The following is a 25,412-nucleotide window of genomic DNA, read 5'->3' as shown; positions in this document are numbered from 1 at the left end:
TCAAGAACCAGCTTCAGATGAAAGTTGCAAGCAGGCAGCAGCCAACCACCCAAAACTCGAACCAAGTAGCACAACTTCAAACATCTCCAGAGACTCGGGGCATGTTTTGCACTATAAAAAATTAGGTTATTGAATATCCGTGGGCAGGAGTGGAGAGAGTATGGGAAATCCTTAAAAGGGCACAACTTCAAACATCTCTTAATCTCTCCCCTACTTAACATTTCTAAAAGTGACATCCAACTTCAAACTCCTTAAATGCCTTTAATGTGGCTTTTAGGCTTGCCTTTTTGTAGAAAACGTCACCGCAAAAACAACAAGAAAGAGAGAGGGAAGGAGAAAATTCAGCAACATATTCATTACATTCACGTCTCATTAACTGAAAGAATAGAATTTCGGTTTCCCAATACAAGAAGAAAAAAACCCACCTTCTACAAACCAATAATAAAAAAAAGCCATTACCTATTCAGCGTCTCTTTTTTCTTGGAGTAGTAGACCTTCAAAGGCTTTGTCTTTTTGTAGATATAAGCCATGGATTGAAATCTTTTCCTTCTCCGGAAAACTCCCAAATCTTTTCCAGCCATATTTTCCGAAGGCATAGTGGTTCGGTTTCTTTCTTTGCTTTCGTAGTCTCCACTGATCTGAATTAGCTTGTGGGCTGCGGCCATGTCGAGTTCTGATAAAAAAAATTTCTGGGCTATGGATAGAGAAGGAGATTCAGCCATGGAAGAGAGAGAGAGAGAGAGAGAGAGAGAGAGAGAGAAGAAGCTTAGAAACAAAAGGGGTAAAAACTAAGAACTCTTGCCTTGTCTTTGTTTTTGGGTTTGGGTGTTTGAAGGTTTTTTTCCTCCTCTTTTATGGGTCTAGCGTAGAGCGCGTTTTTTGGACGTGTGTGATATTGAAGTTTTGAAGAAAGTACAGGGTGGGAGCGAGGAAGATAGGTGGAAAATGGAATTTTTTTGGGCGATTTTCTGTATTTTTGGCTTTGCTTTTGTACGAAGTTTATTTTTCTTTTCGATAAATTTAGTGTAAATTGGATGGCTTCGATACATTCAAAAAGCAACTGTATTGAAACCAAAGTAAAGAGAAGGGTTACGATCATCCTATATTCCTATGCATATGGGCCCCACCCGACGTGAGAAACAACAAGTCAACAACACACAAGACCTAGTGGAGACGGAGCCCTTGGCCAGGCCTTCTGACTTCCGTTGAAAGGGTCAACGGACAAACAAATACGCTACTGATATTTGCACTACTATGTTATGTTTTGATAATGACACAAATTCACCCTGTATTTTCTTTTTAATTGGCTGCTGATACGTATTTTATTATTTAACCAGCTGTCAAAAGATATTAAAATTTCCAAAAGGGCTACTGATATTGGCAGTACCACCATGGTTTGATATTCGCACTAACTCACCTTGTCTTTTCTTTCTTAATTTGTTTCTGAGTTCCTTTACGGAAATTGTGATAACCATTGACACCTTGTTAAATAATAAAAGACAAGTCGAGTTAGTGCAATAATAAAAACATGGTAGTCCAAATATCAGTATCCTACAAATATAGCAAAAGCTAGCAACGTGCTTTTTTGAAAATGCTCATTGTTTTGAAATCGATCCAAAGCTTTCTAATGGGTAATTAGGGCTGCAACAGGGTCGGGTTTTTCAAAACCCTAGCCCAACCCTGGATCCCATTATCTCGGCCCTGACCCTGAGTCAGGGCCGAAAAACCTCAATCCATGGCCCGCCCTACAGGGCTTAGTGCTGGCCCTGGCCCGCCCTGATTGGCCCGGCCCTAATTGACCCTAGTGCAAATACCTGTTAAGAGTGCCAAAAATAAAGGGAAATGTTATCAGCACTACTGTATTCTGATGAGGGCACTCCTCACTTTATTAAAAATACGGTATGGCCCCCACCATAGGATGATCCAAACCGTCCATTAGATGGGCCACAGCCTAAATAGCTTGTGCCCTAAAAATCATTTCCATAGGTTGATCCTAACCGTCCGATTTATAGAGGGTTAGGATCAACTTTCTAACATTCAGATCTGAGGGTTAGGTTCAACCTATGAAAATGATTTTTGGGGCACAACCTATTTAGGTTGTGGCCCATCTAATGGACGGTTTGGATCACCCTATGGAGCGGGCCATACAGTACTTTTAATAAAGTGAGGAGTGCCCTCATCAAAATACAGTAGTGCTGATAACATTTCCCAAAATAAAGCAACCACTTATCATATAGAACAAAATGATCAATAAACAGAGAAAGGGAACAAAATAAGACAATATGAATTCAACAACATGACGGGTAACAGAGACAATTAATAATAATAATCTAAAGAAACATCAATCCAAGATAATAGAAAACATTAGCAAAAGAAACATGCATAGATGGTTCAATTCTATAATAGAAAACTTAGCGTCGGGCCAGGTCAGGGTACCCGAGGCATTAACCTAGAACCCGACCTGAGCTGAGTCAGGGTCTAAAAAAATGAACCCTGACCCGCCCTTAGGGTTGGAAAATCTAGCCCTGACCCTGTTCGGGCTCAGGGTAGGTTAGGGCTGGCAGGGCCAAACTTGCACCCCTATGGGTAATCATAACTGATTTCAAAGTACTCCCAAAGCACAAATCATTTTATCCCAAAATTTCAACTGAATAGTAGAAAACTGACAGGCTAATATAAGATCCCATGGCATGTAAAAGAAAAAAGAAAAATGACCACACAAAGAGCTCACAAACAATTTGCGTGATTAGGCGTAAGATTTCATTAAAAAGATAATGCAGATTATTGTAGGTTTCTCAATCGATCTAAACCCATAACAATTTATAAACACTTCATTTGCAACACAATACACCTCCTCGCACTCTCCCCTCACTTTTTTTTGCTTCAGTGTAGTGAGAAAGAAAACCTTGAGTTTTTGTGTCATCCCCTTTTTTCCCCTATGGCTTATGCTAATATTCCGGGCCGTTGCTATGCATGGGTGTAAAATGGTGGGCCCACCCTAGTTTGGGTAGAGATGGTGGGCCCACACTAAAAACATGATGCGTAAAATGGTGGGCTAGCTCCACCCTATGCATGACTTTGGGTGGAGATGATGGGCCCCACCATACGCATGGGTGGGGCCCATCATCTTAGTAGAAGTTGAGGCAAGTTCACTAGAGCTTAGAAGTCTACGCATTCAGAGTCCGAGTTCCCAATGGTCAAGGACAGTTGTTTTTAGGATTTGAATTGTTTCTTAAGTAAATCTAAAGGCGGAAAGGTAGAATAAATGAAATTGTGAATCAGGGAAGCTCACTCATAACAGTCCGGGTTCCTATGAAAGTTGCAAAAGCCCAAACGAAGCAAGTAGCATAGCTTCAACCATCTCATGAGGCTCACTATAAAAAATTATTCCATTAAATATTTGCGGGCCCAATTGTGAGAGAGGCTGAGAAGGTGAGAGAGGGAGAGACTTGAGCGCAGTATTGGAGAGAATGCGGGAAATCCCTAAAAAAACAGCAAAAGAAATTCCCTACTTGAATTAGGGTTTTTTTCCACAGATTTTTTAGGGGCTATTGATTCTCATCTCATACTTACTGTTAGACCAAAAATCGGTAACAGGTACAGCAGTGGCGTAAGAACTGAGAGCGAGTGACGAGGGAGGTTGAGTATGAGTCCTGTGGTGAGTGCTTAGTCCTGCACAAGGCAAACGAGGTCAGAAGACCAGACCGGATTTTACTCCGGACAGATCCTTCGACACTCAAGTCAGTATGAGCAAGAGTGAAGGGAAAATGTCAGTTTTTAGGGAGGAGGGTTTTTAGCATTACCCATTAGTCTGAGCTTTAGTCCCCTTATTTATAGGGAAGATCTGTTGAGGTGTCCTGGACAGGTGTCCAGGACAGGTGGTGGTCTGTGAGAGGCTGGATCTCACCTACTCTGGGACAGGTGGCAGCCTGTGAGAGGCTGGATCTCACCTACTCTGGGACAGGTGGCAGCCTGTGAGAGGCTGGATCTCACCTACTCTGGGACAGGTGGCAGCCTGTAAGAGGCTGGTGTTTTCACACCCCATCAGTTGCCCCCCAGTTTTCCAAGTCATGGAGGGACTTGGGAAAGTGTAGTCGGTTGTTTTTCTGGATGGGCGGACGCTGTTCGGAGGTGAAATGAAGAGCCTGGAGTTCGCAGTCCGGAGCTCGCAGCTCGGAGATCGCAGTCCGCAGTTCGGAGTACGGCTTCAACCGGACTGGCTCTTGACGCTTTTCAGAATGCGCCGTATCCAGTCCGGAGGTCGCAGTACGGAGATCGCAGTCCGCAGTTCGGAGTACGGCTTCAACCGGACTGGCTCTTGACGCTTTTCAGAATGCGCCGTATCCAGTCCGGAGGTCGCAGTACGGAGATAGCAGTCCGCAGTTCGGAGTACGGCTTCAACCGGACTGGCTCTTGACGCTTTTCAGAATGCGCCGTATCCTGTTCGGTTTTTACCGGACTGATTTTTGTCGTCTTGCGTCCAGTTCGATGCGGACCGGACTGATTTTTGTCGTTTTGTGAGAACGCGTTATATCCAGTACGGTTTTTTCCGGACTGAGTTTTGTCGTCTTGCGACCAGTTCGGTGCGGACCGGACTGATTTTTGTCGTTTTGTGAGAACGCGTTATATCCAGTACGGTTTTTTCCGGACTGAGTTTTGTCGTCTTGCGGCCAGTTCGGTGCGGACCGGACTGATTTTTGTCGTTTTGTGAGAACGCGTTATATCCAGTACGGTTTTTTCCGGACTGAGTTTTGTCGTCTTGCGGCCAGTTCGGTGCGGATCGGACTGATTTTTGTCGTTTTGTGAGAACGCGTTATATCCAGTACGGTTTTTTCCGGACTGAATGCGGAGTGCGGAGTGCGGAGTGCGGAGTGCGGAGATCCATTCTTGGGACGTGAATGTTTACGCACGTGCTTGATCGTATTGATGGTGGGAGAATGTGTCCGTCATAAATAGGGGACACGTGGCGCAATCCGGATGACCTCGAGATGCGTGCATCGCATTTATTGCCCCACCGCCTCTTAAAAACTATATAAGGAGGTTTACCCCCCTTCACTTTTTACTTTTTACTTTTCATCTTTTTCCTCTTCTTGCTCTGGGAGTTTCCACTTCTCAGTTCGCAGCTCGCAGTCCACAGATCGCAGATCGCAGTTCGCAGCCCGTAGCTCGCAGTCGCGTTCCAAGATCTTTACGAGCTCCACTCACCGGTATTCCTCTCAGCCCTTCCTTTTACTATGTCTGGTAGTACTTCCAATTCCGAGTCCGGTACGGGGTCCTCCACTAGCAGTAGTTCGGAGTTTAGGATGCCTCAGGAGCCTGTAGTGGCTAGGGCGTCTGATAGGATAGACCTTGTAGATAGTGACGACGGAGGGGATAGGGATGAAGTGTTCTTAGATCTAAATGCCACTCCACCCTTGACTGGCAGTCTCCCGCGAGCAGAAGGGAGTGTTGAGAGCGACGTTGCTGAAGCGTCCACAACATTCCTTCCTGGCCGGGCGGTGGAGGTGATCGCTAGAGCGCGGATGGATGCCGATCCAAAATACAACTTGCGAGCTCTAGTCGAGGAGAACTACCTCACCAGGTCTATGCTGGGAGATATCAGGGATAAATACTGTGTGCCCCCGAGATTTAAACTGAGGGCAGCTATAGAGGGAGACAGAGCCTGCAACGAGAGCCAGGACCTCTGTATTTATGAGGAGTCACTGAGGGCAGGACTCCGATTTCCGTTGCACCCCTTTTTCTCAGCGGTGCTACGATACTACGGACTAGCCCCGGCCCAGGTAGCTCCGAACTCATGGAGATTATTAGTTGGGTTTTTATACCTCGTCCACGGTCGGTTAGAGAGGAGCGTGACTTTGTCACTGTTCCGTGCTTGTGCACACCTGAAGAAGCATAAAGAAGGGGGCTGGATCTACATTAGCCAGCGCCCTGAACGGAAGATAATCACTGGCATTCCTTCGTCGATTCACTCGTGGAAGAATATATTCTTCTATGTTGTGGATCAGGAGGCCAGTGAGCCCTGGTCCGTCCCTCTAGTGTGGGACACTCCAGATACCTCAAAACTGAGTCGAAAGCCGCTCCTCGAAGGTGAGGACAGGATAACATTCGCCTTGATGCGGAAGGAGATCGAGCAATCGGGCCTCATCCGTTGTAAGGAGTTTTCTGAAGAGGCGATTCTGGTCGGGCTGGGCGTGAGTGCCGCGACTCCAGAACGTATGTAGCTAGACTTGTCTGCAATCTGTTTATTTTTTATATGCTTGCTTCTGACTGCTTGCTTGTCTGGCAGAAATGAAGAAACAATCGACCGTCGAGAAGATAAGACAAGGAGCCCAGCCACGGGCACAGGTGGGTGCTGCACAGGCACAACAGGAGCGCCAGAAGAGAAAGGCGACTGTACTGGGGAGTCCGGCCCCGTCACAGGGCACTCCACCCCCATCCCAGAGGCCCAAGACTACGGTGAAGCTAATAGGCCCCTTTGCTCAGGGCGGTGGCTCTTCTAAATCCGGTGGTGCTTCTACCGGAACCGGTTCTGGGGCTCGTCCTCCTACGGGGCTTAGTGAGCATGTCTTTCGACCCAATTGGGCAGCAGAGCTCATGAGCAAGTGTTTGCTGCGGAAGGACAAGCAACAGATCCTTTACGAGCCGCCAGCTACAGGAGAGGAGGCTGTGTTATCCTCAGCTTACCAGGTAAGGAAGTGGTGCTTCGATTTGCTAACTTTCTGCCCATTTCTTCCTTTCACCATACTGATGCCTGTTTCTTTCTTCAGATCTTGCTGTACTATAATGACCTCAAGGAGAAGAGTAAGAAGTTCTCCCAAGCCATTACTGCATCTGAAGAGGTGAACGGAAAGTTGGCCGCTGAGGTGCAGGAGCTTCAAACGAGCATCGGGCGAATAGAGGAGGAGAGGAGGTTGTTGAAAGAGGATCTGGCCGCAGAGAGGAGGAAACTGGCCAAGGCTGCTGAAGCCATGGAGGCTCAAAGAGGAAGAGCTACTGAAAGGCAGGAGAAGGCAGTGAAAGAGGCCACAGAGGCAAAGGAGGCTGAACTTTTCAGCCTGTCGAGCGAGGCTTATAGTCTTGGATACTACGACTGCCTCCAGGAGCTCCAGGCCTGCAATCCAAACTTATTGATGCAGAACATGACTCTCACTGCCAGGCCGAAGATTACTGATGAGGAGCCAGATACTCCTGCTGACGCTCCTGCTGACATCACCTCTCTTCCAGATGCTTAGAAATTTTTTTTTTTTTTTTTGTTTGTTTTGACCTCTTTTTGTAATGGTCCTTGTGACCCTACAGCTCTCACCAGCATTTTTAAAGTGAATTTTGTAATGGCTCTCGAGGCCCCACATATTCTGATCAATGAAATCACATTTGTCTGTCTCTGATACTTCTCAACTGAGTGATTTGCTTGACTTTGTCTTTTTAATTTTGATAACCTGTGAATGAGGCTGTTGATAGTCGAATTGTGACGAACTGGTCTTTTAACAAGTACCCAAGTTTTGTGAACTGGGTTTCTAGTGAGTACCCAAGTTTTGTGAACTGGGTTTCCAGTGAGTACCCAAGTTTAAGAACTGGGTTTCCAGTGAGTACCCAAGTTTTGTGAACTGGGTTTCCAGTGAGTACCCAAGTTTTGTGAACTGGGTTTCCAGTGAGTACCCAAGTTTAAGAACTGGGTTTCCAGTGAGTACCCAGGTTTAAGAACTGGGTTTCCAGTGAGTACCCAAGTTTTGTGAACTGGGTTTCCAGTGCGTACCCAGGTTTAAGAACTGGGTTTCCAGTGAGTACCCAAGTTTTGTGAACTGGGTTTCCAGTGCGTACCCGAGTTTAAGAACTGGGTTTCCAGTGCGTACCCGAGTTTAAGAACTGGGTTTTCAGATATAAAAGTGACACTGAATTTGCAAGAAGATTATTTATTCATAACAACAAATATACAAATTTACAAGATCACCTTTTCACGCCGGATAATTCGACTACTGATAATATTTCCTGAGGTTTTTGGAGTTCCATGCGTGGGGTAATAGGTGCTCCTCCAGTGTCTCTAGCTTGTAGCTTCCTGGCCGGATAACTTCCTTCACTCGATAGGGTCCCTCCCAAGTTGGGGAAAGTTTCCCTACTTTCGTCGGCTGGGAGACGGCTGCCTTTCTCAGGACCAGATCCCCTGTCCTGAATTCTCTGGGGCGAATTTTGGAGTCGTGATAATTCGACACCTTCTGCTTATAAGCGGCGACACGGATTCGAGATTCCTCCCGGATTTCTTCTAGTAAGTCGAGATTGGCGCGGAGTCCGTCGCTGTTCAGTTGCTCATGGAAACTGATGACTCTGGGAGATGGGGTGCCTATATCAACAGGTATCACAGCTTCGGTTCCAAAAGAGAGGTTGAATGGTGATTCACCAGTCGTCGTGCGAGGAGTGGTGCGGTAAGCCCACAGAACATGGTAGAGCTCATCTGCCCATCGGCCAGCTTTTTCATCCAGCCTCTTCTTTATCCCTTGAAGCAAGATCCTATTAGTTACTTCCGTTTGCCCATTGGTCTGGGGGTGAGCAACCGAAGTGAATCTCTGTTCAATCTTTAGGTCAGAGCAGAACTTCCGAAAGTTCCGGCAGTCGAACTGTTTGCCGTTATCTGTGATTAAGGCACGGGGAATCCCAAATCTGCAGACCACTGCCTTCCAGAAGAAATTCTGTATATTCTGCTCAGTGATCTGGGCTAGAGGTTCTGCCTCCACCCACTTGGTGAAGTAGTCGATCGCCACTACCACGAATATGCGCTTTCCAGAAGCCGGCGGAAAAGGGCCCAAGATGTCCATCCCCCATACTGCAAAAGGAAGTGGACTGATAATTGGGGTCATCGCCACAGCAGGCTGGTGGATGGTGGGGGAAAATTTCTGGCACCTCTCGCACTTTTTAACCAGATTCAGCGCGTCTTGTCGTATGGTGGGCCAATACAATCCTCTGAGGAGTACCTTTATTGCCAGGGCTTTGCCCCCCAGATGTCCTCCACAGATTCCTTCATGAGTCTCTTGCAATGCGTACGCGGCGTCGCTTGGTCCCAGACACTTTAGGTACGGGAGAGTGTAGGACCTTTTATACAAAATGTCACTGCTGAGGGAGAATCGGGCAGCTCTCTGTATCACCTTACGGGCTTCCTTCTTATCTTCGGGAAGCTTTTCGTCCCGTAAGTAGTGAATGATCTCGTCCATCCAGCACGGCTCGTTCTCCACCTGCATTATTTCTGCGGCTTCTCTTTCGATGCTAGATCTTTGTAGGAATTCCATACGTATTCTTCCAAGAGTGGTGTACCCAGAGGCAGCCAGCTTCGACAGTACATCTGCTTTGGTATTTTCTGTTCGTGGTACTCTGATGACCTCGAAACTGGCAAACCGGCCGGAGAGTTGATGAACCTTGGCGAGATACTTAACCATACGCTCATCTCGAGCTTCATAGACCCCTTGGATTTGGTTTGCTACCAGCTGCGAGTCGCAGTATGCTTTTAATGTCCGTGCGCCGGTCTGAATTGCTAGGTTCATTCCGGCAAGGAGGGCTTCATATTCTGCCTCATTGTTGGACGCACGGAATCCGAATCTCAGGGCGTAGTCCGCAGTGAACTCATCGGGCCCGGTAAGGACGAGGCCGGCTCCACAGCCACTTTTATTTGAAGATCCATCGACGTATACCTCCCAGACTGGTGCGTTGGTCATGGTGTCCGGTTTGGTTGGCTGTCGCATGATCTCCTGAGGTTCTCCTGCTATACATTCTTCAGGGGCTGCCTTTTCTGTAACTGGGAGCTGTGCCGCTTCGGGGTCGACGACCTGTTGGGGGATGGTACACTTGGCTACGAAATCTGCTAGCACTTGGGCTTTGATAGCTGGTCTGGGCGCGTATTGAATATCGAACTCACTTAGCTCTACGGCCCATTTTACAAGTCGCCCGGAGATATCTGGTCGATGGAGGACCTGTCGAAGTGGCTGGTCAGTCAAGACCTTTACAGTGTGAGCTTGGAAGTATGGCCTTAGTTTTCTGGCAGCCATTACCAGCGCGTAAGCCAATTTCTCGACCCGCTGGTACCTTATTTCTGCGTCGTGAAGAACCTTGCTGACATAGTAGATTGGTTTTTGCTGGCGGTGCTCTTCGCGGACGAGGACAGCTGCCAGTGCCGTGGAGCTAACGGAGAGATACAGAAATAACTCCTCACCTGGCTCCGGCTTTGTCAATAATGGCGGGGAGGACAGATACCTTTTCAGCTCGTCGAAGGCAATCTGGCATTCTTCCGTCCAGGGCGCAGTCTTGAGCCCCTTAACCGCGCTGAAAAAGGGCAGGCATCTCTCCGCCGATTTGGAGATGAAGCGGCCCAATGCCGCTATCATTCCCGTGAGCCGCTGAACTTCTCTGATGGTTCTTGGGGCGGTAAGCTCTATCACAGCTCTGATCTTCTCGGGATTTGCTTCTATCCCTCGCTGACTCACCATGAATCCCAAGAACTTCCCCGAGCTGACACCAAAAGTGCACTTGGTGGGGTTGAGTTTCATGTTGTGCTTCTTGAGGACCTGAAATGTTTCTCTGAGATCAGACACGTGGTCCTGTGCGCTTCGACTTTTGACCAGCATATCATCCACATACACTTCCATATTTCGGCCGATCTGGTTCTGAAAAAGTCTGTTCACCAGCCTTTGGTAAGTAGCTCCGGCGTTTTTGAGGCCGAAGGGCATGACTCGGTAGCAATAAGTCCCTTGATCTGTGACGAATGAGGTCTTTGGTATATCCGATTCGTACATCCTGATCTGGTTATATCCGGAGAAGGCGTCCATGAAGCTCAACAGTTCATGACCCGCTGTGGCGTCGATGAGCTGATCGATCTTCGGGAGCGGATAACTGTCCTTGGGACAAGCCTTATTCAGATCAGTAAAATCGACGCAGGTTCTCCACTTTCCATTAGTCTTCTTGACTAGGACTACGTTTGCTAGCCAGTCCGGATATCGAATCTCGCGAATGAAGTCAGCCTTCAGAAGCCTCTCCACTTCTTCTTTTATTGCCTGTCGCCTTTCAAAAGCAAAGTGTCTCCTTTTCTGCTTCACCGGTCTGCAGGTTGAATCGACACCAAGCCTATGAGTGCTGATCTCTGGATCGATGCCGGGCATATCGGCAGGAACCCATGCAAAGACATCTGCATTGCCCTGGAGAAACTCGGTGAGTTGATGTTGAATGCTACTACTAAGGGAGGAACCGATCAGAGCGACTTTCTCACCGTCCTCCGGGCACAGTGGGATGGAGAGCAGGTCCTCAGCGGGTTGAGTACCCCTGAGTTCGTCCCTTACATCAAGCAGTTCGATTGGCAGTGATTCCACTGCGTTTTTTCCTTTCAGTGCCATTGCATAGCACTCCCTTGATTGAGGCTGATCTCCGCGAACTTCCCCCACGCCATTAGGGGTTATGAATTTCATTTTTTGGTGGTAGGCTGAGGCGACTGCTCGGATCAGATTCTGGCCAGGCCGTCCCAAGATAGCATTATAGACCGAGGTGGCCTTCACTACCAGGAAGTTAACCATGGCGAACGCTTGACATGGCGAATCTCCGACAAGAACAGGGAGCTCGATCTGTCCTACCACTTTTACGACCTCTCCGGAGAAGCCGAACAAATCTGAGTTCGCCGGTCTTAGACGGTCGTCGCCTATCATCATTTTCTCGAAGGCATGGTAGTATAGAATATCCGCTGAGCTCCCGTTGTCCACAAGAATTTTCTTTACCTCCCAGTTAGCAACGAGCATGGTTATCACCAATGCATCGTCGTGGGGCAAAATGAGGCTGTCCAGATCTGCGTCCGAGAAGGAGACATCATTCTCCGTTCTTGACTTTTTGCTGGTTGTGTGAACGGCGTTAACTTGCCGTGCATATGCTTTTCGAGCAGCAGAGGAGGTGCCCCCAGCGGCTGGTCCGCCCATGATTGTATTGATAACCCCCCTTGGTTGAGATCGGGGTGCCTCAGGCTGCGCGTCGGTGACCTGAGAAGTCTTATCCTGAGGAGGGGGCTGCTGTGATCTTCGAGGGCTACGGCCCTGGGGACTCTTTCCTTTGCGCTCTTGGGTGCGGCCGTCATTCTGGATGTATTTTTTCAAATAACCCCGGCTGATCAGCTGCTCAATTTCTCCCTTGAGCTGCCAGCAATCCTCTGTGTCATGGCCGTGGTCCTTGTGAAACCGACAGTACTTTGAAGGATCTCTTCTGTTTCCCTTGGAGATCATTCTAGGCGGCCACTTCACAAACTCCTCCTCACTGATTGCCGCCAGTATGTGCTTTCTAGAGGTATTGAGAGGTGTGAAGTTCTCTTCTCTTCTCTGAGGGGGTGGAGACTTCTCTTTCCTGGGAGGTTTATCCTCCCTACGCTGTTTAGGCAGATTCTTCTCTTCAGAGGTTATCCTCCGGTTTGAATTAAGAGCTGCCAGTGTTTCTTCCACTGTTATGTACTCTTCTGCCCCGGCCATGAGATCCGCCAGTGAGTGCGGATTTTGCCGAGCCACCGCTCGACGAAAATCATCAGATCTTGCACCGGTGAGGAGTGCGTTCATAGCCGCTGAGGGATCTAAATTGGGCACCTGTAGTGCCTCCCTGTTGAAGCGGCGGACGAACACCTTCAGGGGTTCATTATCATCCTGTCGCAAGGCCATCAGGGATGCAGTCGTTTTCTTCGGCCTACGGCTACTCATGAAATGGCGGACCAGATCCTCTCCAAAATCATCGAAATTGTTGATGGAGTTTGGTTTGATCCTGGAGTACCAGTCTCTTGCCGCGCCAGTGAGCGTCGTTGGGAAGGCTCTGCAGATGAAGCCGTCGGAGGCGTCGTGGAGGAGCATCATTGTTCTAAATGTCTCCAAATGATCCACGGGATCGGTAGTGCCGTCGTACTGAGGGACGGCAGGCATTTTAAATCCTCTGGGTGCTGGAGCACTCAGGACATCACTAGTGAACGGCGTTCTGCTTGAGAACGCTCTGGAGGCGGGCCGGCTCTGATCCTTCGCCAATTCCTCTATTCGGTGGTTCATCTCCTCCATTCTCTGTAGCAGCGGATCCGTTCTGCGGTCTGGGGACCTGATTCTTCCCACAAATGGGCTTGCCGCAGAACCGGACTGACTTTCCGGACTCCTACGACGAGGCCGAGATTTTGCCGGTGGCAAACGATCTTCGTGAGGCCGGCGCCTCTGCGTGGAGCGAGACCGCGATCTTTCGCGGTGATGAGGTTCTGTCTGGGCGTGCCTCACTATGGGGCGATGAACTTGTCTAGCGGAGTGATGAGTTCTGCCCTCCCCATGACGTGATGACTCTCCCCTGTGGACTCCTTGGGCAGATCGCGGGGCCTCTGGAGGAGGTGGAGGGGGTGCTTGAAGTAGTTGTTGGTACTGACCCACAAGGGCCGTCATCTGCTGGAAGAGGGCTTGGACTTGCTCCGAGGTGGGCACGGGATTGTGATGCTCCGAGCGAGGAAGGCTTTGGTCGGCAGATGCTGCCACTACCATCGAGGCGATTCGACCGCTCCGGGTCCTGCGAGGTAGCGCGGCTTGGTCGGTCTGCGCAGAAGCTAACCACGCACTCTTGCGCCCTGCCATTTTTGTAAGTGAGATATGTAAGAACAGCTTTTAGTTCTTAGTCCCACGGATGGCGCCAATCTGTTAGACCAAAAATCGGTAACAGGTACAGCAGTGGCGTAAGAACTGAGAGCGAGTGACGAGGGAGGTTGAGTATGAGTCCTGTGGTGAGTGCTTAGTCCTGCACAAGGCAAACGAGGTCAGAAGACCAGACCGGATTTTACTCCGGACAGGTCCTTCGACACTCAAGTCAGTATGAGCAAGAGTGAAGGGAAAATGTCAGTTTTTAGGGAGGAGGGTTTTTAGCATTACCCATTAGTCTGAGCTTTAGTCCCCTTATTTATAGGGAAGATCTGTTGAGGTGTCCTGGACAGGTGTCCAGGACAGGTGGTGGTCTGTGAGAGGCTGGATCTCACCTACTCTGGGACAGGTGGCAGCCTGTGAGAGGCTGGATCTCACCTACTCTGGGACAGGTGGCAGCCTGTGAGAGGCTGGATCTCACCTACTCTGGGACAGGTGGCAGCCTGTAAGAGGCTGGTGTTTTCACACCCCATCACTTACTAAACCCATCCTATCGACTCACTCACTCACCCTCCCCTCTTTCACAAGTGGCTTAACAAATAATCCATGGAATATTTTTTCGTGGTGTCCAAACATGCCTTTAATGTCACTACTAGGCTTGGCTTTTGCCCTTCCTAAATATGATATTATCAACAAGAATAAGCCTAGTGAGGATTTCACATTCATGTTCTTAGACTGTTATAGGATAATCAAAGTGCTGCCTTGCTTGGTTCACATCTTCTTTTCATTGTTCCATAAAACATACTATTATGGCTAACTATGATTTTGTGACACTGATGATTACATCAAGAGACATTACTTACTACTAGGTTCAACCCATCAGATATATTTTAGTAAAGTTATAAGCAAGGAGAAACACCATTTGTTAGTAGAAAAGCAATGCTTTTTCTCTTAAATATCCTATGTGCTTCTCTAAATAATCCAAAGCAAGAATTCACGTAAATTTATATAAAAGATAGAAAAAGGAAAAACAAAAGGCACTACAATACTGTTTTGAGGTACACCCAAATTGCAATTAGACCATTAGGGTGTAATTAAACTGCAATAAAGAAAATCACGGATTTCTCTCGTGGTCCCGTGGAGAAGACAAAAATCTAAAGATACAAAAACCATGACAATCAAAACAAATGATGAGCAAAAGAAGAAGAAGAATAGAAAGAAAACCCTCAGCGCAAAGACAACAAGAATGAGAGAGAGAGAGAGAGAGAAGAAAATACACTAACTCATTCATTGCGTTCACGACACAATTGAGATTTTCCAATATTAGGAAAAAAAAAAACCAATGCTTGGTTTTGCCGGACCACTATTCAACCAACAAGAAAAACAAAAATCCATTACTTATTCAGGGTCTCTATTTTCTTGGGGTAGACCTTCAAAGGCTTTGTCTTCTTGTAGATGTAAGCAATCGATTGAAACCTTTTCTTCCGCGGGAAAACTCCTGCCATCTTTTCCTGCGTAGCCGGAGGCATACTTGGCCGGTTTCTTTCCTCCATGTTGTCGTCTCCGCTGAGCTGAATTAGCTTTAGTGCTGCGGCCATTTCGGGGTCTGTTAAAAAACCCATCTGGGTTCTGTATAGAGAAGGAGATTCAGCCATGGAAAAGAGAGAGAGATTAGAGAAGAAGCTTAGAAACAAAAGGGGTAAAAACTAAGCACTGTTTTTCCAAATGAATTGAAAGATTCATGTTTAGTTCGGGAAGAGATATGGAAGTTTAGTTGTGAAATGAATGGGAAGATAATCTACTTTCATTGAGTGATTTATTAGATAATCGAAAACAGAAGATCTTGAGTACTATTCGAAATTCAGAAGAACCATGTGGAAGAGCCATTGAGCAACTCGAAAAAGCCCGGGCTCGCTTACAGAAAGTGGAAATGGAAGCAGATGAGTTTAGAGTGAATGGATACTTTTTTTGTTTTATGGGTATGGAGTAGAGCGCGTTTTTGGGTTGGGGATGATTTGTTTGAAAATCAGTTCATTTAAAGGACGTGTGAGATTTTGAAGTATTGAAGAAATTGCAAGGAGGGCGCGACGAAGATGGGTGGAAAATACTAGTTGTGATTTTTTTTCTAATTTTTGGCTTTGCTTTTGGGAAAAATTGCCCGTCTTCCTTCACTAGGAAGTTTATTTATACTTGTAAGTTTTTTATTTTTTTTATTTTGATGATTACGCTTGGGTTAGGCAGGACCCCTACCAGATATCATTGATAAAAAAAGAAAATTACAATTGGGGGCACTAAGGCCAGCACGAAGGGGCTAATCGCCCAATAACAAAAACAGCAAAACAGGATTTTACCAAAAAAAAATTACTTGTAAGTTAATATAGGATGAGAATGCCCTCAGCTATGGACGGCTCAGATAAGTTCAAAAAAAAAAGAAAAAAAGGACTGTATAGTTTAGAATTTTGGATCGTCTAAATATGTGGGATAACGTAGAACTGACAAATGAATACTTAAGAATTTTGGATCATGTGGGGGCCCCACTTGTACTTTTATCATCCAATATTTTCCATGGAAAACATGCTCCAACATCATATAATTTCCCTCATATGTGCAATCTGGATGGGATTGGGTCCGTTCATCCAAGGACGAGCATAGGATCCATCCCCTTGTTGTTGGCCCCACCTTGATTACTTGGCTTCGTTTTGGATCCATAATCATCAGCCATGGTTGTGACTTGTGCCCTTTGTGAAGGGTAATTGTTTTTCTCTTTTCTTTTTCGTTTGAATCATGTTGGAAAATCTCGCTTTCACTAGAAAGTAAAAGCCAATGGGATGTTCATACGACATGAGAAAGAACGAGTCAACAACACAACAAGACCTAGTGGAGACCAGAGATGTAGCACTTGGCCTTCTGACTGACTTTGAAATAAATTAAAATACCCTATGTCAAGGGTCAAGTATCAAACTGGCATACAAATAGGCTACTGATATGTGCACTACCATGTTTTGATAATGACACAAACTAACCCTGTCTTTTCCTTTTTAATTGGCTGGTGACAGCTTTCACCTTGTATTTTATTACTTAACTAGCTGTCAAAAGATACTATAATTTCCAAAAGGCTATGGATATTGCCATATTGGCAGTACCATATTTTATATTTGCACTAACTCACCTTGTCTTTGCTTTCTTAATTTGTTTCTGAGTGCTTTTTGGAAATTGCGATAACCATTGACACCTAGTTAAATAGTAAAAGACAACTTTAGTTGTTGCGATTATAAAAACATGGTAGTCCAAATACCAGTATCCTACAACTATAGCAGAAGCTAGCAACGTGTTTTTTGAAAATATCCATTGTTTTGAAATTGATCCAATGCTTTCAAATGGGTAATAAAAATTCACCACAGATTTCAATGTACACCCATAGCACTAATCATTGGTGAAGTCTTTATCCCAAAATTTCCAAGAGCATGCATGACCGAAGTCAATTTCAAGTAGGAAGTTTCAATTGAATGGTAGAAATAATTGACAGGCTAATATACGATCCCATAGCATGTTTACAATAAGAAAAATGACCACACACACACAGAGCTCACAAACAATTTGCATGATTAGGCATAAGATTTCATTGAGAAATATATTGCAGATTATAGTAGGTTTCTCAATCGATCTAAACCCATATCAATTTATAAATAGTACTGTTGGAAATTTTCAAAATGTTTTGGGTTAAGACAAAATATTTGAATTGTTTTATCAAAATAAAAAGAGAATTAAAATAGATTTTCAAACTGGGCCGGTTGACCGAGGGTTCCCGGGCGACCGCGAATTGGAATCTGGAAATATACGTGCTTTCCAAAAAGTTATGGCCGGTGGACCGCGGTTCTTTGGATCGTAAAAAATAAAAAGTCCAGAAGCCTATCGGTCGGCGACCGTGGCCGTGCGAAAATCTATCCGTTGGGAGAAAATTGGACACAACTTTTCCCTTCTAAATTAGGATCTTTTCATGTTTTTTTGCTTCCCAACAGTCATGGATGATTTCAAACTCAAGGGACATTTTATAGATGATCCATATTAGTTATATCGCGAAGAGGTGTGATCTAAAAGCTATTGTTCAAACTAATCTAAAAGGTACTTTGAAGGGATGCTTTTCACATTGAAAAGACATCTATGGCTCTATAAAAAGAGCAGAAAATCTGTCTTTTTAGAGTTAGTTATTGCTGGACTTTTCTCTTATGAAATCTCCTACTTTCTTGTTTACTCTCTTGTTTTTTAAAGATTGAGTTTTATGAAAACAGTACACTAAAAACTGTTTTACTACAGAAACAGTTTTAGTGAATTTCTCTAAGGCTTGTAATTCTTAAAAGGCGTTTTGGGTTTGATTCCACTTGTGCAAAGCGTCATCAGACATTTGTATGATCGTAATCCTACAAGGCTTCATTGTATCTTGGAGGCAATTCGCGCATTCCTGTTGCACACTATTGGTGGGGGCGAATATTGTCTTAAGGAAAGCGATTACGCGCCTTGAAGCATCACTAATTTTGATCTTAAATCTCCATCAGCCACAGTTCCCACCAACAAATACTTCCCTTGCAGCACAATACACCTCCTCCAACAAATACTTCCCTTGCAGCACAATACACCTCCTCGCACTCTCTTTTCTCACATTTTTTTTGTTTCAGTGTAAAGAGAAAGAAAACCTTGAGTAGTTGTGTCATCCCCTTTTTTCCCCTATGGCTTATGCTGGTATTCCGGGCCCATCATCTTGTAGACACCCCATTTTGACCGTGCCCTAAACCTTCCAGTTTTGCGCAAAACCCCACCAAATCAAAGAGATAGGATCCCAAACTTCACCCTAAGCTAGCTTAGGGTCCCATCTAGCTCCCTGCAAAATTTCGTTGAAATCCGAGTTCGTTTGCCTAGCGAACGAGTCGAGCAAAGTCGTAGGTCAAGTTCACAAAAGGGGGGTGATTATATCCTGAGAGGGGGGCGAATTTATCCTGGATGGGACGAATCTGGATCAAAAGAGACGCGATTTGCGGGCGCGCCTTATCAAAATTTCCGTGCGCCCATCATTTTTGAGTGCCAATATCAATGCCAAAATAAACCTATAATAATAATAAAAAAAAAAGTTTCGTTGAGAGGGGGGGATTTTCATTTTCCAGAAAAAAGGAGAGGGAGAGAGAGACAGAAAGAAACCCATCTTCGTTGTTCTTCTCCGATCATTTTGATCGGAGATCCGGTCTAATTCCGATCCGGCCCAAGTCCCAGATCTGTAGATCGAGCGAGCGAGGATCTGCAGAGAGAGAAAGGTAGAGGGAGAAAAATCCATTTCTTTTATGTCTTCTTCTCAAGTGAGATTTTAATCTCTGGTGATTTTTTCGTTCGGAGCTCCGGTTAGTTCCGATTAATCACAGCTAATCTACTACCTTGTATTTCTTTCTTCATTATCACCATTCTCTATCTTTATCTACCTGAAATTTGTCCTTCTTTAACCCTAACCTCATTCACCGATCCCTTTCTCCGGCGAGCTCACCGGAGCTCCGGTTGAGATCTTTTCCTTGATTTTTGTTTTGTTTTTTTTTTTATAAGTTGCTGATCCATCTAAATTTTTTAGATCTGTCTTAGAAGTTTTGAAATTTTGTTTTTCCACATTTCAAACCTTAACACTTTCACCTTCAAGATCCATCACATCCGGTGGAAATTTTCACATTTCCCGATCATGAAGCCGGCTAATCCTCTGGAATTAACGAGATTTTGGAGAGCACAGAGATCTGTTCAAGCTTGATTTGATTTTTTTTATAATTTCGAAGGATTCTAGAAAAGCTGAGAACGGAGGGTTTTCCCCAAATCTGAGAGAGAAACGAGAGAGATTTTCTCCCTAGATCTCACCAAATTCAACACCCCAAGCTCTGATCGATTCTACTTCCTCAAGCTACTTGTATTTTCTCTTTTGTTACTAATTTGCCAAGCTCTGACCGAGCTTCGATCAAAGCTTCGATCAAAGCCAATTCCGGCCAGGATCCGGTCATTTTCCGATCTTGTTTAAGCTCTGTTTTAGTGTCAAAGCCCTAAATCCACGATCTTATTGCTTAGATCTGCGGTTTATATAGCTAAGATTTGCAAGAAAAAAAAAATAAAAAAAATCGGAGAGAGATGTGGAAAATAGGGGAGAAGGAGGGTTGAGATCTTCTTTGGAGATTTTCTTTTCTAGCAAGCTTCTGAAACCAAGTAAGTATTTTATTAAGTACTTCCTGCCTGGAATGAGCACTGTAGGGAAATAATTACCTAATATGATCAAGAAAATGAGGGATTTTATATTTGATTGATTTCCTTTTGTATAAAATTAGTTGCTGTTGATTTATTATAATTTTGTCTTGAGCAAAAATTGAAATATATAGTATGGGCTCTGTGATTTATCTCAATTTTTTTTTTAAAGAGTCAATCTCTGTAGAATGAATTTTGTAGCTTATCCTGATCTCTCTGAATAAAGCTAATTAAGGAATTGAAGTTATATTGATTTTAGTTTAATATTTTCTTAATCCATACCCTGTAAGTTAAGAGTTCATAATCTTTATATTCTATACATGTTGTGTAAGGGTAGTGTTAATTGAATCACTTTTTCTTTCAATAAAATAACATTTTATGTCTCAGCAATTATGTAATTGACCTGATTCCATCCAATGTGTAAACATCCTTTATTGGATCAGTTTTGTAATGGTTGTCATTGACAGGGTTGTACACATATGATTGGTTTTCTATCTTTGTTGGATTACTTCTCAACCTTATTTTTTTTTATTTAAATAAATTGTTTAAATAGGAAGAAGGAGATCAGATGACTACTCTATTCGATATTATCGACATGAGTACTGTCTGATCTCAAGGCGGGATATAGAAATATTATCATGTGTATTATGATATCAGATGATTACTTTAGCATCATCTGATTTCATCCCCATATTGGGGTGGTGTTTGTGGTTGGGAATAGAAGTGTTTGATATTGTTTTTACTTTATTAGGCTATCCAGCGGCTGGTCTGGACTAATTAATGTTATTTATCATTTTATGATTGCTATTAGATTGTATATTCTTCTTTGCTTGGCACTTGATTTATTCTTAGAATAAAATTTGCGATTATCTGGTAGCCTTTTCTTCTCTTTTTGATAGACTAACACAGTCTTATAGATTTTGTTAAAATTCTTTGATATTAGAATTCCCTCTCGTTGAAAGGGCGATGAAGGCGTTAGCCCAAGCCCATTATTAGGGGACTTGCTCAGTCCAAGTTGCATACCCCTCCTTTGTATATAGGAGACTTGCCCAGTCTCATTCTCTTACTAACCCTCCTCTTTGTGCGTCGTTTGGTTTTGGGAGAACACCCTACTCGGCTTGGCTTCATACCCCTATCCTATATGGGTATCTGGTTGCACATTTGTTGCACCCTAGGGCTAGGTAGCTGTCCGGCCCGGCTGGGTGTTTTACCTTTGCCAAATATGCACAGGGTCTTTTATTCCTTTTTTACGTCATTTATGTCTCGGAGACAAGCCTTGTCTCATGTAGAGAGTTTCCCCTTTAGGAGGCTTACCTAGCCTCATGTTAGAGTGGCCTCCTCTTTTAGAGTGAGTCTTTGACTCGGTAGTGTTATTAGAGAGTCTCTGACTCATTTGTTCCTCCTCTCTAGTGTTATTAGTTAGGAGTTTTTTTCCATTAGAGACTAATTCAGTCATATAGAGCCTTCCCTGCTTAGGATCTTAGATTATTTTCTCTGTTCTTGGGGCACTATCTTTCTTGTTGTGGTTTGTCTCTTTGAGACGCCAGTTTCTTGTTGTGGATCGTCTCTTTGAGGCGTTAGTTTCTTGTTCGGGGTTTCCCCTTTGGATTTAGGGCTTTGCCCTAGTTTGTGGTTGTTCTTGTGTGTTCCCTGGAAGATTGAAAACATTTAAAGGTCCTGAGCATTGGAAAAGCTTTAAAATCCAAAAACATTAGAAATTTAAAACCCAAAAACATTTGAAAACTTTAAAAATATCAAAAACATTTAAAAATATAAAAAACCTTAAAAAAAATATAAAGTGTTGAGTGTTTCTTTTAGAAGCGTAGTTTGAGAGTTCGTTTCGAACTACGTTGGCTTGATCCTCTTCCACGAGGTACGTAGTGCAGCTTGAGATTCTTATCTCAGGTCCAGCCAAACCTTTGTAAATAAATCATTTACCCATTTTAAGAAAAAATACCAAAAATCTTCAAAACCTTGTTTTCAACAAGATCTTCCTCTAGAGTTAGTAGTTTGTCCTAGATAAAGAGTTTTAGAGTTTTGAGTTTGTCTTTGATGTGTTGTGTGATTTGTTTGTGTTTGTGTTAGAGTTAGGAGTTTGTCCTAGAGTTATAGGAGCGCCTCCGTCCGGTCAGTTGGCGATCCACATCGCCAATTGATGACTAGATCTAAGATGCGATAGATCCTACTGTTTTCCTTAGGATATACAGCCTAGCTACACATAGATTATAGGAACCACCTGCATTAGCTTAGAGCTAACCTGCATTTAGTTAGGGCATATAGGGTGTCCTAAAATCTACAATCCATTGGAATTTAAATAATCACACAAGAAGCTTTAAGAACTAGTCTGGTCTTTTAGATCGAGTCTAGGATAGAGGTCTAGATGTCTTAGGCATCATAGCTTAGAATAGGTGCGAAGAACTACGTTGCCTTGATTCTCGTGGAGGCGGGGATACGTAGGCTTCTTTGGATGAACATCAGATCATCTAAAGACTCGGGCCTAGGTATAGATTAGAGTTTTAGGGTTGTATGGTATCGAGTCGTTTTTCTATGTTTTGCAGTGTTTTCTTACTTTATTGCGCAGACCTTATACTTTTTTGGTGTGTCATGCTTGTGTTTGTTCATCAGAATTTAGACACCCATTAGGCATGTCACTTATAACCTAGCTATGCTTAGGTGACACATTTTTCATTTATTTTGTGTATGTGTTTAATTTTCATCTCTGAGACATGCATGATTAGGTAGACGTCTTCTCAGAGATATAGGTTCCCATTTCATATGACTTTCGCTCAAAACTCTTAAAAATCAATAACAAATGGCATAAGAGACCAGGTGCTTGCACTTGGGCGGATGAGGTGCTCTTCAGACCTTCCGAATTCGTAACCAGGCACGAACCCCCTTTTATATCTCTGGTTATCCGTTGCAACAGAGCATAGTATGGGATCCTTGGACCCTTTTCCTTGGATGGCGACTCTTCTTTGTTTAAGGTACGCCTCGAATCTGGGCTAGTCCCCGAATCGAGAGGTATCTCCCTTTGTATCGCCACTCATGCTGTGAGAGGCACATTTTCTTTCGAGAGTTCCTTGGTAGAGCTCTCCATTCACGTGGATGATCCATTAGAGACCTTAGCGCGTGGGGCACGTCCCTCACCGCCGACTCTCTCGGATCGGGGTCCACAGGCTGGCGACTCTGCTGGGGAAATCTTTCGAGATATTGCCTAACTCTGTTAAAATGCCATTTGTTATTAATTTTGAAGAATTATGAGCTAAAATCATTATAAATGGGAATTTAATCGCTTAGAATCCAGGGGCACCAAATAGGTGTTTAAAACAAGGGATTCACACACTGCACGGCATATATCATTTTGTTTTTTAATTTTGTTTTATTGATTTTATTATTATTAGCTCCACGGGATAGATATAATGCGTGCCTCATGGGATATCACTATCCAGATGGTGCTGTTGTATCTATTACCAAGCTATGCGCCAGTGCTGCAGTCGTAAACACTCGGTGTACTTGTGTTTACAGCAGCCGGTGAGCAATGAAGCATACTGTATATAACACTCGGCGTACTTGTGTTATATACTTAAAGTATGGATCATATGCATAGTACCCAATAGATTGAGTCCGGAGCTCTACTTTCATTTTACATATATTATGTACATGGATATATTTGTTGATTTAGTAAAAACCAATTAGGAGTTGCATGTGTTTATATATATATTGCATTCATATAAGGACGAACATGTGTTGCTTACACATGTTGGAGCCTAGATTTAGGAGCCATGTCCTATCCATAGATTATTGTAGCTCATCTTATGTGGCTACAACGCAGTCCTAGTACACTCACATGTCTGTCTTGAGTCAAGTGTCTTGACTCTATGGGATCATATTTAGGGCTGGTGCCCCTGGTTAGGATATATATGTATATATGTATATATTTGATTATTAGATTAGGGCTTACTCCTTTGTAATGTTTCCTATCTAATCCAATCAGTCATTTTCTTTGAGATTTAGATTTGGTCAGTGACTTCTATTTGTCATCGTTATGACCATGGTCTTTGTTCTGATCTTTCGATCATAGATCTGGTTCATACCTTGTATCATTGATCCTATATGTGCATTATTAGATTAGGGTTTACCTCTTAGTTAGGTTCTCCTTCGTAATCTAATCAATCCTTTCTATTTTATCCATTCTGTGGATTATCATTAGATTATTGGTTCTTTATCCATTATCTATTCCTTGATCTATTGGTCTTAAAATTGATCCATGTTTTTCATTGTTAGATTAGGGTTTACCGCTTAGTTAGGTTTTCATTCCTAATCTAATCAATTATCCCTATCTATTCATTCTTTTAGATTATGATCAGATCGATGGCTTCTAATCATCATTCTTATGGTCACGATCTATCCTTAGATCTTTTGGTTGCAAATTCAACCCATCTCTAAATGTCGTCATTCATGGTCAGCCCTTCACATCCCTCCGATGACCATATTCTATTTTTCACTCATGAGCCTATCTTGCTACCAACATTTGAGTGCAAGTATCCTTGCTGGGAGTTCTATACTACTGAGATTATTCATATACCCTTGAGATGACTTGTGGGGTCCCTTTTGTGTGGCCGTCATGCTGCCAATTTTTACCCAACACATTTTCAATGTGATCACCATCTTTTGGGATTGTTGATGAGTCATGTGTTTATCTTACCATAATCCTTCTTCCAATTGGTATGCTGTTGGTTCTTACCCAAGGGAGAGATGTGTTTGTATTATCTCTTGTTTCAACTTGTGTATAACATTCAACGAGATTGTCTCACACTAAAATTAGTGTTTGTCATTTCCATGACAGGAGTCAGACCTAATTGACTTCACCCATTTGTTGAACCAGTTTCCTTTCATTTCACCCAGCCAGGTCAACAGAACCTGCACCAGGGTTGAAACCCTAGTTATGGACATCATGGAGGAAGGAGTGCCACCCATAACCTTTCAGTGCCAGTGCATTACTGACGAATAGTGTCCTGTTTGTTAGGTTTGTCTTTCATTGAGTGTACACCAACTTTTCTCTCTCAAAGTTGGTAAGTCTCACTGTGTCGATAAAAGAAAGAGAAAAGAGTCATGTTTGTCAGTCTTGTTCATTCAAAGTCAATGTATCGTCTTTGTCAAGTCCAATGTAGAACCCATTGAGGTGCGTCAAAACAAAAAAAAAAAAAAAAAAAAAAAAGTCATCACTGTACTTGAAATTTCTGTTGAAATAAAGATTTGATTCTAGCATTATCAGTGTTCTTGTGATTCACTCTTAGATCTAATGCTTAAATGATTAAACACACCCTTCTCGGATGAGAATGCAGACGAAATTCCCCTTGAAATCTGAAACATGATCAAACGAGAGGAAGAACGTCGAGCATAGCCACTCAAAGAAGAAATCAAAGCTGTTGATAGTGGTATTGAAATCCGAAACTCGGGAAAGATGGATTGGCAAAACTTTATCTCCCGAGGAGAGCGAAGAATTGATAAACCTGTTTATAGGGGTTTGAGGTAGTCTTGCTTGATCCTATAAGGATA

The 25,412-nt window shown here is 43.9% G+C and overlaps 1 protein-coding gene across 1 annotated transcript; it reads right to left on the bottom strand.

Annotated features, from left to right (window-relative positions):
• On the bottom strand, positions 1-10,028 carry LOC143888805 (uncharacterized). Its single transcript, XM_077393204.1, has 3 exons — positions 9,572-10,028; positions 9,135-9,448; positions 1-111 (listed from the first exon to the last, which is right to left on the bottom strand). Exons 1-3 carry the CDS (start codon positions 10,026-10,028, stop codon positions 1-3), a joined length of 882 nt encoding a protein of 293 aa, XP_077249319.1.
• Between the last annotated feature and the right edge of the window lie 15,384 nt (positions 10,029-25,412).

Source organism: Tasmannia lanceolata, unplaced genomic scaffold, assembly GCF_043159265.1.
Source record: "Tasmannia lanceolata isolate RefF3 unplaced genomic scaffold, GAP_Taslan_0.1 ptg000012l, whole genome shotgun sequence".
Classification (NCBI taxonomy): Eukaryota; Viridiplantae; Streptophyta; class Magnoliopsida; order Canellales; family Winteraceae; genus Tasmannia; species Tasmannia lanceolata.
This window is presented reverse-complemented; position numbering and strand designations above follow the sequence as displayed.

What these genes read in the sequence shown, in the direction of transcription:
- LOC143888805 (XM_077393204.1), bottom strand. Translation starts at nt 10,028, where the DNA reads ATGGCTGCCAGAAAACTAAGGCCATACTTCCAAGCTCACACTGTAAAG. An exon ending in CGCCCTGAGATTCGGATTCC is followed by an intron (nt 9,449 to 9,571) that starts GTGCGTCCAACA and finishes ACCAAATCCAAG; the next exon opens with GGGTCTATGAAGCTCGAGAT. An exon ending in ATAAGAAGGAAGCCCGTAAG is followed by an intron (nt 112 to 9,134) that starts GTGATACAGAGA and finishes AATTTTTTATAG; the next exon opens with TGCAAAACATGCCCCGAGTC.